This window comes from Pristis pectinata, chromosome 9 (genome assembly GCF_009764475.1).
Source record: "Pristis pectinata isolate sPriPec2 chromosome 9, sPriPec2.1.pri, whole genome shotgun sequence".
NCBI lineage: Eukaryota > Metazoa > Chordata > Chondrichthyes > Rhinopristiformes > Pristidae > Pristis > Pristis pectinata.
In genome coordinates this window covers 99,626,809-99,644,553 of record NC_067413.1, presented here as the reverse complement: position 1 = coordinate 99,644,553, position 17,745 = coordinate 99,626,809, and the positions used below count along the sequence as shown (strand labels likewise).

The following is a 17,745-nucleotide window of genomic DNA, read 5'->3' as shown; positions in this document are numbered from 1 at the left end:
CTGAATGTGGTTTGAACCCAAGTTGCTGCTGACTCAGGAGGCGAATGCTATCAAGGAACCAAACTGACAACTAATATGGATGACCTCGTAACTTTAAAAAAAGTACATTTTACAACTTTGTAGTCTCTCAAAAGGCATTCAACAGCTCACAATTTAATAACTGATATTATTCTGTTTGTTCATTACCACAGACTTTCTGATGTAAATTCTCACCTTGGGTAGTATGCAGAATAGTTCATGTAGAATTGGGCAGTGGCTGGATAGTAAGCTGTTGATGGCTGGAGAGCTCGGGGACTAAGGAACACTGGCTGCTGATATAGTGTTGCAGTCTCAGCTGAAATAACAGCTGCCGGGGTTGGATATGCAGCATATGTAGCAGGTGACAAGCCTGGAAAGCAAGACAAAAATATCCATAGTGAGTTCCCTCGTACAAAAAGGTATATTGTGAAAATACACAACTTTTAGCAGAACTCCTTTTCTGAAATTTATCCATTTATGTTGAGTATTTTTGTTTCTGTTTTTACAGTTTTCCTCCTTTTGAGCCATTACAAAACACAATAATCTTCCTACTTTACCTGAATTTAAAGTTAACCCCTGGCTCAAATTTTTCATCATTTTTTGTTATCATCACTCCAGTCTCACAAATCCCTTCAAATTTGGTCTATTGTTCATCCTCAATCTCCTCAGTTCAATACCTGCAGAAATACCTTCAGCTGACCAGGTCTTAAACTCTCCAAATCCTGTCTTCAGTTCTAAAAGCCCTTCATGAGCATTTCGCATCTTTCTTACTTCACTATTATCTATTAACACAGTCAATTAGATGCCAATTCTCAGGCTGTGGATACATCCAAGTAGTTTTGTGAGTGTTTGGTTGATGGAAGATGGTATTGGTTATGATTAGGTCACGTATGTTGCACAGGCTGGTTAATAGCAGGCTACTATGGTTACAATTTCCAATTCTGTTTTTACCAATGGCTCCCTTTCAGGCTTGGTAGCCTGTTCCAACTCTTATATAGGCTTTCCTATATATTGGGCTTCCTCTTTTCTTATCTTCAGTCCTGAAGGGTCCTGACCAAAAATGTTGACTACCTGCTTTTAACATAAGATAAGATAACATAAGATTTCTTTATCAGTCACATGTACATCAAAACACACAGTGAAATGCGTCTTCTTGCGTAGAATGTTCTGGGGGCAGCCTGCAAGTGTCGCCACACTTCCGGTGCCAACATAGCATGCCCACAACCTCCTAACCTGTATTTCTCCATTGATGCTGCCTGGCCTACTGAGTTCCTCTGGCATCATAGTGTTTTTCATCTAGATTCCAGCATCTGCAGTCCTTTGTTTCTCCTGTTCCAACTCTTACACTGAAGTCTCCAAGAATGATAAGTTTCTCTGACCAAGTTACAGCCAAGATCAGAGTCCAGAGCTTCACAGAACTTTTCTTTGGTTTCATTGTCATTTGTCATTGTGAGAACATAGACACTGACCAGAATAGCATTGTTTATCCTTCAATGAGGGTTGTAGAGTCATAAGCCTATCATTAATTCCCTTGGGAAGAAGGGTTAAACTCCCAAGTTTAGTCTTGACAGCAAAGCCAACACCTGCCTTTCTATGCTCTTTACTACACTACTACGATTGTTCCAGAAGAATCTATACTCACAACCACTCTGAGTTTCCCCTTATCTGCCAGGCAAGTTTCACTCAAAGGAGCAATATTGATGTTATATCTAGCTAACTCCCTTACAACCAAAGCAGTTCTTCTCTCTGGTCTGTCAGCATTAGAGTTGTCCATTAAGTTACAGATATTCCATGTGCCAAATGTGAGTGAAGTCTCTCTTTTTCTTTGCTCAGGATAGGGGTCCTTTCCCCCCCACCAGCTGCAGAAAGGCATCCCCAAGGTACAAATTCTGTTAAACAATAGAAATGTAAACAAACTCATGGAAGATAGAGTGAAGCAATGGTTGTATTACTTGACAACCAGCTAACAAATCTGAACCTCAGCCCAGATGACACCCTCTACAGAGCTGCCTTTGGAAAGCTTGGACTAAAGACACAAATTCTTATGTTGCTCTGAAATTTGTATCTGGTCCTCAGCCATCTGGTGGTTCCCCTCTAAATGCAGATGGACTGACACTCATCACTGAAAAGAAACAGATCTTAGAGAACTGGGCTGAGCATTTTAACTCTGTCCTAAATAGAGGATCTGCAATTAGTGATGAAGCAATAGACTACATACCACAACTTCTAACAAACCTTGCTCTTACTGAACCCCCAGACCTGGTTGAAGTTCGAAAGTTAGTGTTACAAATATCATGCAGAAGAGTTCCAGGAGCAGAAGCTGTACCAGCAGAAGACTTCAAAGAAGAGGGCCCACTGCTGATTGAGAAACTGACAGAGCTACTTCAGGTGCTATTGAACAAGAAAAAGCACCTCAGGACTTCAATGATACCTCAATTACATGCCTATACAAGCACAAGGGGAACAGTCAAGTCTGCAATAATCAGAGGAATCTCTTTACTCTCAACTGCTGGCAAAATCCTTGCCAGAGTCCTGTTAAACAGACCCACCATTTACCTTGAGGGAAACCTACTTCCAGAAAGCCAATGTTGTTTCTGTGTAGGGTGTGGAACAGTAGACATGATTGTTGCAGCAAGAGGAGTGCCAAGAACAAAACTGCAGCTTGTTTACCACATTTGTCAACGTTTTGTCATGAAGCTAATGGGAAAAAAAAAATCACAGCAACATATGGTTGCCCTGAAAAGTTCATTACAATTGTCCAATAACTTCATGATGGTATGATGGCCATAGTGACGGATGAAATAGTTTTCAGACCTATTCCTGGTCACCAGTGTTGTGAAACAAGGCTGTGTGCTTGCCCCCACATTGTTTAGTAGGATGTTCTCCACGATGCTGTCCACAATGGAATCAACCTTGGATATAGGTTAAAAAGAGTGCCATCAGACCTAAGGAAACTCTCAGCCAAAACCAACGTACAAGAAACTACCTTAAGGGACCTCCTCTTTGCTTATGTCTATGCACTCAATGAAAGCTCAGAAGCCGATATCCAGGAACATTTGGACAAACTTGTCAGTGCCTGTAGCAACTCTGGCCTCACAATTAGCAAAAGAACACAAATTATGCACCAACCACTTCATACACAGAACCAAAAAAATCCTTGTGAATAATCAGAGGCTTTCAGTAGTGGTCAAGTTCACATACCTTGGCAGCACTCTCTCAAGATCAGTCAACATTGCTTTTGAAATGAACAACAGGATAGCAAAAGCCACCTCTTCTTTTGGAAGATTAAGTGTGGGAGCGAAGAGGAAGCTGCCTAAAGACTATGCTGAAGATGTATTGTGCTGTTGTCAAACCTACTTTACTTGTTGCTTGCAAGACATGGATGGTGTACAGCAGACACGTCAGACAGCTTAACCACTTCCGCATGATCTGCCTGCACAGAATATTTCACATCAAGTGGCAAGACAAGATTTTAGACACACAGATTTGATCCCAAACAAACCTCCCCAGCATTTACACATTGCAGAAAGGATCACAGATCAAGTGGACAATATACGTCAAAAGAATAGCTTTCCATTAGCTTTGCAATACATGTCAGAAGATGACGACAGAATACCAAAGCAGCTACTTTATGGAAAGCTTACTGAGGGCAAACAATTATGTGGTGGACAAGAAAAGAGATTCAAAGATTCTTAGAACATCCCTGAAGACAGAGTTCCAACATTGACACATACCACTGGGAACAACAAGCATTGAGTTGTCCCATTTGGCGTATCCTCATTAAAAAAAATGGCATTCGCACATATGAGAAAGCTAGAATGGAGAAAGCAAAAAGGAAACGAGAATCTCAGAAATTAAGAACCACTGATGCTATGGCATCCCCACACCTCTGTCATCTGAGAGAAAGAATGAGCCCAGATTGGTCTAATCAGCCATCTCTGTAAGCATCGCAACACTATAGACTAGATGTCATGGTCTTACTTGAGAATGAGTGACAAACAACAACAACAACTTCAGTTATCTATTCAGGCATTCTACAAGTTTTCTCAAACCTACCAGCTTTTGGTAGCCCCACCCCTCCACACACAACCCCACCTCGTCCTATCACACCTCACCTGTGTGCCCCTTTCCCGCATGAACAGCGCGCGCTGGCCTTCGGTCGGGTCGTCAGGTGTGAGGGTCGGGGGGTAACGTTGAGGCCGTAGGAAACCAGTCGGAATGCAGCGTTGCAGTTCCACTCGCCCCCGTGACGGGGAGGATGTGGAGAGGGTGCAGGAGTGGGTCACCAGGGTGCTGCCTGGGTTTGGAGAGCGAGGGGAGGGTGGACACACTTGGGTCGTTTCCTCTGCCAGCGCCTCTTTCCCAGGGCACCACTGCTCAATACAAGAGGGCATGGCTTTAAAGTAATGGGTGGAAAGTTCAAGGGAGATATCAGAGGGAGGTTTTTTTTACATGGTTGGGGCATGGAATGTGCTGCCTGGGGCAGTGGAGGCAGGTACATTGGTCAAATTCAAGAGATTACTAGATTCTATGATTCTAGTATTGAATTTCCTTACGGGACTTGGTGCCAAATGTGGAGCATCTTGGGGGCATTTTATCTCATTAAAAGGTGAGCTATACAAATGCAAATTGTTTCAGATGCAAGATGTGAATTGTGTATTTGATCAAGACAGTTAAAGCCACACCTAATTCCATTGTCAAATGACAGCCGATCACAATAAGGCATTCAGAAAAAGCAGCTTAAACATCTCAGCAGATTCTTTACCTAGGATGAAACAATGTAAAGACAAAAATTACTATAAGTTACAAAAACAAATAAATAGTGCAAAAAGAGGAATAATGAGGTAGTGTTCATGGACTGTTCAGAAATCTGAGGGGAAGAAGCTCTGAATCTTTGACTGTGGGTCTTCAGGCTCCTGTACCTCCTCCCCAATGGTAGTAATGAGAAGAGGGCATGTCCCAGATGGTGAGGGTCCTTAAATCATGGATGCTGCCTTCTTGAGGCATTGCCACTTGAAGATGTCCTCGATGGTGGGGAGGGTTGTGCCCATGATGGAGCTGGCTGAGTCTACAACCCTCTACAGCCTCTTTCAATCCTGTGCATTGGAGCCTCCACACCAGGCGCTGATGCAACCAGTCAGAATGCTCTCCACTGTACATCTGTAGAAATTTGCAAGAGAGTCTTTGGTGACATACCAAATCTCCTCAAACTCCTAATGAAGTAGAGCCGCTGGAGTGCCTTCTTTGTGATTGCATCAATGTGTTGGGCCCAGGATAGTTTCACAGAGATGTTGATACCCAGGAAATTGAAGCTGCTCACCCTTGTCATTGCTGACCCCTCAATGAGGACTGGTGTGTGTTCTCCCGACTTCCCCTCCCTGAAATCCACAATTAATTCCTTGGTCTTGCTGATGTCGAGTGCGAGGTTGTTGTTGCGACACCACTCAACCAGACAGACAATCTATCTCACACCTGTATGCCTTCTTGTCACCATCTGAGATTCTAACAAGTGGTATCATCAGCAAATTTACAGATGGCATTTGAGCTCTGCCTAGCCACACAGTCATGAGTGTAGAGAGAGTAAAGCAGTGGGTTAAGCACTTATCCTTGAGGTGCACCTGTGTTGACTGTCAACAAGGAGATGTTATTATCAATCCACACTGACTGTGGTCTCCAGATGAGGAAGTCGAGGATCCAGTTGCAGAGGGAGGTACAGAGACCCAGATTTTTGAAGCTTGTTGATTAGTACTGAGGGGATGATGGTGTTGCACACCAAGCTGTAATTGATAAAACAACATCTGACCTATGTTTTGCTGTTATCTAGGCCTCCAAAGTCAAGTGAAGAGCCTGTGAGATTGCATCCGCTGTAGACCTGTTGTGGTGGTAGGCAAATTGCAGCAGGTCCAGGTTCTTGTTCAGGCAGGAGTTAATTCTAGCCATGACCGACCTCTCGAAGCACTTCATCATAGTACATGTGACTGCTACCAAGTGACAGTTGTTGAAGCAGGTCACCTTGCTCTTCTTGGGCACTGTTATGATTGATGCCCTTTTGAAGCAAGTGGGAACCTCTGACTGCAGCAGTGAGAGGTCGGAGATGTTCTTGAACACTCCAGCCAGTTGGACAGCACAGGATTTTCAGTACGCTGCCAGGTACATCGTCAGGGCCTGACACTTTGTGAGGGTTCACCCTCTTGAAGGATGTTCTGGCATCAGCCTCTGAGACAGAGATCACAGGGTCGTCAGATGCTGTGGGGATTTGCACAGGTGTAGTGTTATTCTCCTTCAAAGCTTGCACAAAAGGCATTGAGCTCTGAGTGAAGCATCACTGCCATTTATGCTGTTAGGATTCAGCTGAGGAAGTAATAGTGTGCAAACCCTGCCACAGCTGTCATGTATCTGATTATAACAGTCCAGGAGGCCAAAAGCAAAAAGTCCTAAAGAAGGGTCCTAACCTGAAACATTGACCATCTGTTTTTCTCTACAGATGCTGTCTGGCCTGCTGAGTTCCTTCAGCATCTTGTTGTTTCTTCATCAAGGCCAGAGTGGGAGTGAATCAAAGAGTCAGGCAAATGGAAATTCAGGATCATGGCTGTGGGCCAAAGACAAATGCTCTGCAAAGTGAGCAACTGCAGGAGATGCATGGGAAAATATGGCAAGATGGGGAGTGGTTAATAGGGACAAAAGAGAAGACCAGAGAGTTACAAAGGGAACTACTGTATGCTTCCTGCCATCCCATCTCTTGCAAGGACTCCATTCCATTGCCTTGGTTCCTCCATTTTCCTCACATTTGCTCCGACGGTGAGACATTCCAAGCAGATGCCTCATGAAATGATTTCCTTCTTCCTGAACTGTGGCTTCCCCTCTGCCATAGTAGAAAAAGCCCTTCACTGTCTCTCACTTCCTGCACTTTTGTTAGTATCACCTCCTCCACCACCATCCTGGACAGAGAAGGAACAAAAGTTCCCCTCATCCTCAGCTTCTATCCCGGCAGCTTCCACATTGATTGGATCATTGTTCATAATTTCCACCAAGATTCCACCACCAGGGACGTGTTCTTTTTTAGAATTTTGTAAGTATCGCTCCCTTTGTGACTCCCTGGTACAACCACTCCCCATGTTATGAAACTTTCCCATGCAAACATGGAGAGGTGTGGCACCTCTCCTTTTACACCATCCAGGCACCCAAACAGTGTTTCCAGTTGAAGCAACAATTCACCTGCACTTCCAATCTGGAATACTGCCTTTGGTATTCTCCTCTAAACTGGAGAAATCAAATGCAGATTGGGCGATTGCTTGTGGAACACCCCATGCTCTTGGTTACCTGCCTCTAATTTCTCCATGTCACTCCCACTGTGACCTTTCTGTCTGTGGCCTCCTGCACTGTAACAATGAGGTTCAACGCAAGCTTGAGGAACACACCATATCTGCTGTATGTCCTTCTGGACTCAACATTGAATTCTCCAACTTTAGGTAACTTTATCTTTATATCAGAACTGGACTTTTCCCACAGCCTAGCTATTAACAACACAAAACAGATGAAGCAGCATGATTTGCCTCTATCTGCCTTGTTTACCCATTTGATTTGCTCTCACTCCATCACAAATATTCCCTTTCTCCCATCCATTCCTCCTGCCACCTTCTCTGCAATTAAGATTACCCATTTTAACATCTCACTTTTGTACTTCTGACCATAGGTCTCAGGCCTAAAATGTTAACTTCTATTTTTGCACAGATATTGTCTGACCTGATAAATTTTTCCAGCATTTTCTGTTTTCAGGTCTTAATATTATTTAGCAGAGTGATGTTTAATCTGGTTTAGTGAGCAAATGCAAAATTCAAACTATAATCAGAGCTATCCAAATATTTCCAGGTTAAAGAATGATTTTCAGTAGAAGAATACAGATAGAAATTGATGCCAGAACTACTAGTGTGTGACCAAGGCAGCTGAAGATGGCATCAATTAGATGGCAAGGGTTGTAGGGAAGGGAGTGCATTTGGGGAGAGTGTGCTTGTAGATGCTGGGGCCAGACGAATGGAGTTTGTGGATGAAGGTTACGATGTTAGAGAATAGAAAGACTTCAGAGGAATAAAGATGAGAATTTTTAATTTGAGACAGAGCATAGAGTGTCAATGGATGCAAGTAATGAACAAGGAGGATTTGTTATGCAACAGGATATGGGGAGCAGAATTATGAATGAATTAATGTCTACAGAAAGTGAAGGAGAGTTCTTACCCAGTAGTTACAGGAATCAAGTCTGGATGTGAGTTTTAATGCTAGATTGGCTAAAGCAGCTGGGGAGATGGCCAGGAAGGTGAACGTAGACTGAATTTTTTATTTGTGGGAACATAGTAGGGACTGAATTTTTTATTTGTGGGAACATAGTAGGGATGGAAGCTCAGTTTGAGGGTAACAGAATAGCAGCATTGCAAATGTTCTTGTTCATCTGAGACAACGGCCAGCAAGGGGAGTAAGCACATGGAATTTGTAGCAGGGACACAGGCAATGGTTTTCACAATAATCTGTTCAAACAGATACAATTAGATAAACATTTCATTATTTAAAAAAATTCCATAGCATCTCAAACTACTAGACTTAAGAACATCAAGCAGTAAACCAATTACTGCCACTTGCCTTTCTAACTTGAAACTAGCAAACACATTCAAAAGTGCTTCCAGCCCCTCAGAACAGCATATTGGTGTTCTGCCATTAGACTTAATAGAAAGCCTAGTGAAGGGGCAAGAGGTCAAAAGCACTGACATTTGATCTCCTGCATTTCCAAATGTACAGACGTGGAAGTCAGAGACAAGCTGACCTAGGAACAGAACTTTGCTGGCAGGTCTCTACAAAACCACCAGCTACAAAAAAAGTAGGCTTAGCTTATCACTAGAGGTGAAGCACACTGATGAGAAACAGGACAAGAATTCTTCCTTGGAAGTCTTACAATAATGGTAATGGCACTGGAGGAAAGTTGACCCTAGAAGTTTTGTTCTGATTTAATATTAAGAGTAGAATAAAGCAAGAGCAATTTGTCCAGTTGGTAAAGATATTATAGGAAAGGGAGATGATCAAATATATTGAAAGATCCAGGGAAGTGAAAGTCAACAAAATAGCTTAACCCAAGGGATCAAAAGAGACTATGGTTTGTGATTTTGGTTGGTATTGTATATATCCAGAGGGAGGGTTGGAAAACTGATTGGGAATATTCAAACTTGAATTGTTGACTGTTAGAATACATTCTATTATATTCATCAGGTGTCAATCCAGTTGGCGTAAAACATTATCATCACATGTAAACAAAGCAGGGATATATTTAATAACATTGTTAAATACAAAATGATTTTAATTGCCACAGTCACATTTGTGAAGTTCTTCAAAATTCCTACAAAATGCTACTGGGTCCACAATGAGGGACAAGGCATCTCCCATTTCAACAATCCACACAAGAGAGAATTTGTGCCGTTTTCCATAGCAAAACCCTCATTATCAGTCATTATTTCAGAATATTAGGTTAGTTTCAAAAGGAGAAATTGCAAAAGCCCAAAGGAGAAATAGAAGATATAAAAGCTAGGCCTTCCAAAAAAATCAAGACATCGATTTCTATGAAATTTAAATAAAACTTAAAATTAGAAAATTATAATCTAACATGGCTCTAGAAATCCCAACAGTTAAACTTAAAATGTTAGATTAAAAAAAAATCTGATTTTGGTAGAATAACCTTTTTGTCAAGACTGCTGAATAAAAGTAAATCAGGATATTTACAGAATGGTTTCAACGAGAGCTTTAGTGCAGCTTTTGTTCATCATTAACTTTTGATTGTGGTGTAATGACAGCAAATTTCTTTGGTATTTTAAATCCATTTCATTTAAATTGAACGTTGCTTCTTATCTGGCACATTGCTACTCCACTGTTCCCACTTTAGTACTCAAAGCTGAAGTACACCCTCCTTAGCTCACATTCAAACATGAAATAAGGAATGTTCACCATCGAGGAAAAAAGACATTAAACCTATTTCCTCCCTTTATGTTTGGTGATGGAACATTTTGTTTATGCCAAGAGTTTAATCTTAAAAAGAGGTATCTACAAATTGGGTGGGCTAACTTGGTTCAAACATTGTCCTTGTTCAAGTACTTGGATTCAAATCAAGCTAATTTGATGAACATCCCACATGAAATGAGTTTGGGTTATTTAGGAGATGTGCAGCATAAAACTACTGTGCATGAACCAAAACTCACTTGCGTTAATTCTTGTGTCAAAAGCAGACAAAATGCTACACTAACTATTGCCAGACTCTCATTTTAATAAAATTAACTGCCTAAAGTCCTTATGACAAAACAAAAGCTGTAAAAATATTACTCCTGCCCTTCAACAACAAAAAGCTACATTTTTGACAAGTACAGACCTTAGTCCCTTTATAGTAATTTTTCAGCATTAGACCTAATGACTTAAGCAATTACACACCGTTGCTATTATGTATGGGTGTGTTTATTAATGTCAGTTTAATTATACTATGTTTAATTATAATTAACCTCTTCAGGGTGATAGGAATTTCCAGCCAAACTTGTTCTCCAAATCCTAAGAGAAAGAGTATATTGCAAGACTATGAAATCAAATGAAGCAATGCACAATGATGCAATCAGCGATGAAAATGACCTAGATGTTCAGCCATCCTAAAAAACCTAATGCTAACAAGAAATGTCTCCTTGAATTCAGAGTATACTTTCATTGCAAACTAAACCATAGAACAATACAGCACAATACAGGCCCTTCGGCCCACCATGTTGTGCCGACCTTTAAACCACACCTAAGACTATCTAACCCCTTCCTTCCTCATATCCCTCTATCTTAAATTCCTCCTTATGCTTATCTAACAATCTCTTGAACTTGACCAACGTATCAGCCTCCACCACTACCCCAGGCAATGCAGTCCATGCCCCAACCACACTCTGGGTAAAAAAAAACCTCCCTCTGATATCTCCCTTGAATTTCCCACCCATTACTTTAAAGCCATGCCCTCTTGTATTGAGCATTGGTGCCCTGGAAAAGAGGCACTGGCTGTCTACTCTATCTATTCCTCTTAATATTTTGTATACCTCTGTCTCCTCTCATTCTCCTTCTCTCCAATGAGTAAAGCCCTAGCTCCTTTAGTCTCTCCTCATAATCCATACTCTAAACCAGGTAGCATCCTGGTAAATCTCCTCAGCACCATTTCCAACACCTCCACATCCTTCCTATAATGAGGTGACCAGAAATGGACACAGTACTCTAAGTGTGGCCTAACCAGAGTTTTGTAGAGCTCACCCTTGCCTCTTCAAGTCCTGAAGGCTCCAACTCTCATTTACTAACTTTGAACTAATACTTCCCAAGAGGATATTTTTCATGCAATGTTCTAGTGGGTTAGACTCTCAATTCTTCCCTCAGAAGGAATTGCTTTGCTCTCCAGGTTAGGGCACTGGGACCTGCTGTAGCAACCAGCCTTGCCCAGGAACCATGTGGAAAATGTCATGCTTGCCAACTTTAATTTGTCCAAAAGGATTGGTTTTATTCAGCACTCTCCCACTGTTGTTAGATTTTTCTATTACAGACTTTTCATGGATGCAATAATTACTTAAAGAATTAAAAACTTAATATTTGAATTTAACAATAAATTTAGCACTTTTTTTTTTAAAAAGGGTTGTTCAATCCATGTAAAGTTTATAATATCACAAATGTTTTCTGAAGTACAGCAACCACCCCAAAGGCAAGACAAAGCCACTACAATCTAGACCAGTTACATACATACTCAGACAACAGAATATTATCCCAAATCTTTTGAATCAGAATAGCCAAGATAAAGATCCAGCACCTACCAGGATGCAGCAAAGAGCACCATCAAGAGCCAAGCAAACTTACATGGTAACTTACATGGCGGAGGGGACAAGCCATTTCGATTTAAAGTGCCACCCATTAATACAAAGTTCATTTCGTCAGCTGAACACTGGAATACTTCAACATATCTGTCTTTCATTGTTCTTTTATGACATTTCTGAGAGGTCAGGAATGCTCGATCTGATGATTTCATCTGGATAAAGGCATCGCCTGAAGGACGGCCCTAAAACAACAACACTTTTATTTGCACTGCATCTTTCAATGCATTTCAGAGTATGTTAAACAAAGTTTGACACCAGGCCACAGAAGGGGATATAGCTATCAGGGCAAATGATCAAAAACATCAAGTTGTAAAAAGCATTTTAAAAAGAAGCTGTTGGGGGGGGGGTGAGAGATAGGTAGAGGTGAAGAGGTTTGTGGGGGGATTTCTGGAACTTAGGGCCTCAGCAGCTGAAGGTGCAAATGCTACTGGTTGACCAATTAAAAGTTGGGGATATGCCTAGGCCATATATACATACATAATAAAAACACCTTGGGTTAAAATACCTGCCATTGAGTAACCCATCAAAATATTTCTACTAATGTTTAGTGCAAAGGCTTCCACTGTAAAAACTGACAAAAAGGTCTTTCAAAGATTGAGTAATTATTGGATATCAATTAAGAAATTAATGATGGGTCATTGCTAATATTAGATTGTTACAGCAGGATACAGATCAGCTACAGGCAGAGAAATGGCAAATGGAGTTTAATCCAGGCAAGTGTGAGGTGTTGGAATTTGGGAGGTCAAACATAAGGGGAAAGTATAGCTAATAGCAAAACCCTTAACAGCATTGATGTACAGAGGGATCTTGGTGTCCAAATCCATAACTCCCTGAAAGTGGCAATGCAAAAAGATAGAGTGGTAAAAGCGCCTTATGGCATGCTTGCCTTCATCACGAGGGGCATAGAGTCAGGAACTCATGATGTAGTTGTATAAAACTTTGGATTGGCTGCACTTGGAGAACTGTGCAGTTCTAGTCACCCTATTACACGAAGGACAGGGAGGTTTGGAGAAGGTGCAGAAGAGGTTTACCAGATGTCTCCTGGATTAGAGGGCATTAGCTACAAGGAGAGGTTGGACAAACTTGGGCTGTTTTCTCTGGAGCATCAGAGGCTGAGGAGAGACCTGATAGAAGTAAAATTATGAAGGGCATAGATAGGGTAGTCAGCCAAAATCTTTTTCCCAATATTGAAGTATTGAATACTTGAGGACATAGGTTTAAAGGTGAGAGGAGGAGAATTTAAAAGAAATTGAGAGAGGCAAGTATATTTTTTTTAAAAAACAAACACAGTAGTATGCACTGCCAGGGATGGTAGTGGAAGCAGATATGATAGTGGCATTCAAGAGACTTTTAGATAGGCTTACATCGCTTACATAGAGGATTACAAATCATGTGCAGGCAGTAGGGATTAGTTTAATTTGGCATCATGCTCAGTACAAAGTGTTGTGGGCTGAAGGGCCTGTTCCTGTGCTGTACTATTGTGTTCAGTACATGCTTAATATCAAAGACGTCATTCAAATTTGATATTAAAAAGTTCATTTATTTTTCATGCCTGTAAATTGTGCAGGTTATTCATATACAAATGTTCTATCCTAATATGAATGCTGTTATATGCTTGTATGCTGTTGAACACTCTGTACAATTGACCACTTGTTAAATACAAGCATGAACCAATTTAAATAAATGAGGTAATGCCTCTAAGCAATTAACATCCACAGGGATTAAGAAACCAAAGCCAGCTGTTACGGGCTCAGTGAAAGTCCCTTTAAGATAGAGAGTGTGTGTGGGGCGTGCTTACGTCAATAGAAGATAAAGGACGTAATGACGTGGGGGGGGGAGAGGAGGAGAGAGGGGGGGGGAGGAGGAGAGAGGGGGGGGGGAGGAGGAGAGAGGGGGGGGGAGGAGGAGAGAGGGGGGGGGAGGAGGAGAGAGGGGGGGGGAGGAGGAGAGAGGGGGGGGAGGAGGAGAGAGGGGGGGGGAGGAGGAGAGAGGGGGGGGGAGGAGGAGAGAGGGGGGGGGAGGAGGAGAGAGGGGGGGGGAGGAGGAGAGAGGGGGGGGGAGGAGGAGAGAGGGGGGGGGAGGAGGAGAGAGGGGGGGAGGAGGAGAGAGGGGGGGAGGAGGAGAGAGGGGGGGGGAGGAGGAGAGAGGGGGGGGAGGAGGAGGAGAGGGGGGGGAGGAGGAGAGAGGGGGGGGGAGGAGGAGAGAGGGGGGGGAGGAGGAGAGAGGGGGGGGGAGGAGGAGAGAGGGGGGAGGAGGAGAGGGGGGGGGGAGGAGGAGAGAGGGGGGGGGGAGGAGGAGAGAGGGGGGGGGAGGAGGAGAGAGGGGGGGGGAGGAGGAGAGAGGGGGGGGGAGGAGGAGAGAGGGGGGGGGAGGAGGAGAGAGGGGGGGGAGGAGGAGAGAGGGGGGGGGAGGAGGGAGAGAGGGGGGGGGGAGGAGGGAGAGGGGGGGGAGGAGAGAGAGGGGGGGGAGGAGGAGAGAGGGGGGGGGGAGGAGAGAGGGGAGGAGGAGAGAGGAGGGGGGGGGGGGGGGGAGGAGAGGGGGGAGAGGAGAGAGGGGGGGGGAGGAGGAGAGAGGGGGGGGAGGAGGAGAGAGGGGGGGGAGGAGGAGAGAGGGGGGGGGAGGAGGAGAGAGGGGGGGGAGGAGGAGAGAGGGGGGGGGAGGAGGAGAGAGGGGGGGAGGAGGAGAGAGGGGGGGGGAGGAGGAGAGAGGGGGGGGAGGAGGAGAGAGGGGGGGGGAGGAGGAGAGAGGGGGGGGGAGGAGGAGAGAGGGGGGGGGGAGGAGGAGAGAGGGGGGGGAGGAGGAGAGAGGGGGGGGGAGGAGGAGAGAGGGGGGGGAGGAGGAGAGAGGGGGGGGAGGAGGAGAGAGGGGGGGGGAGGAGGAGAGAGGGGGGGGAGGAGGAGGAGAGAGGGGGGGGAGGAGGAGAGAGGGGGGGGGAGGAGGAGAGAGGGGGGGGGAGGAGGAGAGAGGGGGGGGGAGGAGGAGGAGAGGGGGGGGGAGGAGGAGAGAGGGGGGGGGAGGAGGAGAGAGGGGGGGGGAGGAGGAGAGAGGGGGGGGAGGAGGAGAGAGGGGGGGGAGGAGGAGAGAGGGGGGGGGAGGAGGAGAGAGGGGGGGGGAGGAGGAGAGAGGGGGGGGAGGAGGAGAGAGGGGGGGGAGGAGGAGAGAGGGGGGGGAGGAGGAGAGAGGGGGGGGAGGAGGAGAGAGGGGGGGGGAGGAGGAGAGAGGGGGGGGAGGAGGAGAGAGGGGGGGGGAGGAGGAGAGAGGGGGGGGGAGGAGGAGAGAGGGGGGGGGAGGAGGAGAGAGGGGGGGGGAGGAGGAGAGAGGGGGGGGGGAGGAGGAGAGAGGGGGGGGAGGAGGAGAGAGGGGGGGGAGAGGAGAGAGGGGGGGGGAGGAGGAGAGAGGGGGGGGGAGGAGGAGAGAGGGGGGGGGAGGAGGAGAGAGGGGGGGGAGGAGGAGAGAGGGGGGGGAGGAGGAGAGAGGGGGGGGGAGGAGGAGAGAGGGGGGGGGAGGAGGAGAGAGGGGGGGGGAGGAGGAGAGAGGGGGGGGAGGAGGAGAGAGGGGGGGGAGGAGGAGAGAGAGGGGGGGGAGGAGGAGAGAGGGGGGGGAGGAGGAGAGAGGGGGGGGAGGAGGAGAGAGGGGGGGGGAGGAGGAGAGAGGGGGGGGGAGGAGGAGAGAGGGGGGGGAGGAGGAGAGAGGGGGGGGAGGAGGGAGAGGGTGGGGGAGGAGGAGAGAGGGGGGGGGAGGAGGAGAGAGGGGGGGGGAGGAGGAGAGAGGGGGGGGGAGGAGGAGAGAGGGGGGGGGAGGAGGAGAGAGGGGGGGGGAGGAGGAGAGAGGGGGGGGGAGGAGGAGAGAGGGGGGGGGAGGAGGATGAGAGGGGGGGGGGAGGAGGAGAGAGGGGGGGGGAGGAGGAGAGAGGGGGGGGGAGGAGGAGAGAGGGGGGGGAGGAGGAGAGAGGGGGGGGGAGGAGGAGAGAGGGGGGGGGAGGAGGAGAGAGGGGGGGGGGAGGAGGAGAGAGGGGGGGGGAGGAGGAGAGAGGGGGGGGGAGGAGGAGAGAGGGGGGGGAGGAGGAGAGAGGGGGGGGGAGGAGGAGAGAGGGGGGGGAGGAGGAGAGAGGGGGGGGGAGGAGGAGAGAGGGGGGGGGAGGAGGAGAGAGGGGGGGGGAGGAGGAGAGAGGGGGGGGGAGGGGAGAGAGGGGGGGGGAGGAGGAGAGAGGGGGGGGAGGAGGAGAGAGGGGGGGGAGGAGGAGAGAGGGGGGGGGAGGAGGAGAGAGGGGGGGGGAGGAGGAGAGAGGGGGGGGGAGGAGGAGAGAGGGGGGGGAGGAGGAGAGAGGGGGGGGGAGGAGGAGAGAGGGGGGGGAGGAGGAGAGAGGGGGGGGGAGGAGGAGAGAGGGGGGGGGAGGAGGAGAGAGGGGGGGGGAGGAGGAGAGAGGGGGGGGAGGAGGAGAGAGGGGGGGGGAGGAGGAGAGAGGGGGGGGGAGGAGGAGAGAGGGGGGGGGAGGAGGAGAGAGGGGGGGGGAGGAGGAGAGAGGGGGGGAGGAGGAGGAGAGAGGGGGGGGGAGGAGGAGAGAGGGGGGGGGAGGAGGAGAGAGGGGGGGGAGGAGGAGAGAGGGGGGGGAGGAGGAGAGAGGGGGGGGAGGAGGAGAGAGGGGGGGGAGGAGGAGAGAGGGGGGGGAGGAGGAGAGAGGGGGGGGAGGAGGAGAGAGGGGGGGGAGGAGGAGAGAGGGGGGGGAGGAGGAGAGAGGGGGGGGAGGAGGAGAGAGGGGGGGGAGGAGGAGAGAGGGGGGGGAGGAGGAGAGAGGGGGGGGAGGAGGAGGAGAGGGGGGGGGAGGAGGAGAGGGGGGGGAGGAGGAGAGGGGGGGGGAGGAGGAGAGGGGGGGGGAGGAGGAGAGAGGGGGGGGAGGAGGAGAGAGGGGGGGGAGGAGGATGAGAGGGGGGGGAGGAGGAGAGAGGGGGGGGAGGAGGAGAGAGGGGGGGGAGGAGGAGAGAGGGGGGGAGGAGGAGAGAGGGGGGGGAGGAGGAGAGAGGGGGGGGGAGGAGGAGAGAGGGGGGGGAGGAGGAGAGAGGGGGGGAGGAGGAGAGAGGGGGGGGAGGAGGAGAGAGGGGGGGGGAGGAGGAGAGAGGGGGGGGGAGGAGGAGAGAGGGGGGGGGGAGGAGGAGAGAGGGGGGGGGAGGAGGAGAGAGGGGGGGGGAGGAGGAGGAGAGGGGGGGGGAGGAGGATGAGAGGGGGGGGGAGGAGGAGAGAGGGGGGGGATGGAGGAGAGAGGGGGGGGAGGAGGAGAGAGGGGGGGGAGGAGGAGAGAGGGGGGGAGGAGGAGAGAGGGGGGGGGAGGAGGAGAGAGGGGGGGGAGGAGGAGAGAGGGGGGGGAGGAGGAGAGAGGGGGGGGAGGAGGAGAGAGGGGGGGGGAGGAGGAGAGAGGGGGGGGAGGAGGAGAGAGGGGGGGAGGAGGAGAGAGGGGGGGGAGGAGGAGAGAGGGGGGGGAGGAGGAGAGGGGGGGGGAGGAGGAGAGAGGGGGGGGACTGAAGTGTCGTTTGGGTTCCCTCGTGGAACATTTGGATTTTGTATTTACTCTCTCTATGTTTCTCTACGTCTACGTCTTATCTTCAGACAACGGTGGTTGTTGAAGAAGCCCTTGCTCATGTTTCACCTTATGGCTTGCGGAACTGAACTTTAAGAACCATTCCGGAACTGGGAGTTTGGGACTTTGTCACCCACACACACGACGAGTTTAGTTTTTGGGGTTAATGTTCAAAGTTTAACATTTTTGAATTCTAACATACTAACATTTTTACTTTTATTTTACGTATTATCATAAGTGGTGATTAAT

At 48.1% G+C, this 17,745-nt stretch overlaps 1 protein-coding gene across 1 annotated transcript in view; it reads right to left on the bottom strand.

The window, feature by feature from the left end:
* Positions 1–17,745, bottom strand: part of esrp1 (epithelial splicing regulatory protein 1) — a 69,775-nt gene that overhangs the window by 33,933 nt on the left and 18,097 nt on the right. The window contains 2 exon segments of the mRNA XM_052023857.1: positions 214–388; positions 11,920–12,106. Coding sequence (XP_051879817.1) covers positions 214–388; positions 11,920–12,106 — 362 coding nt within the window.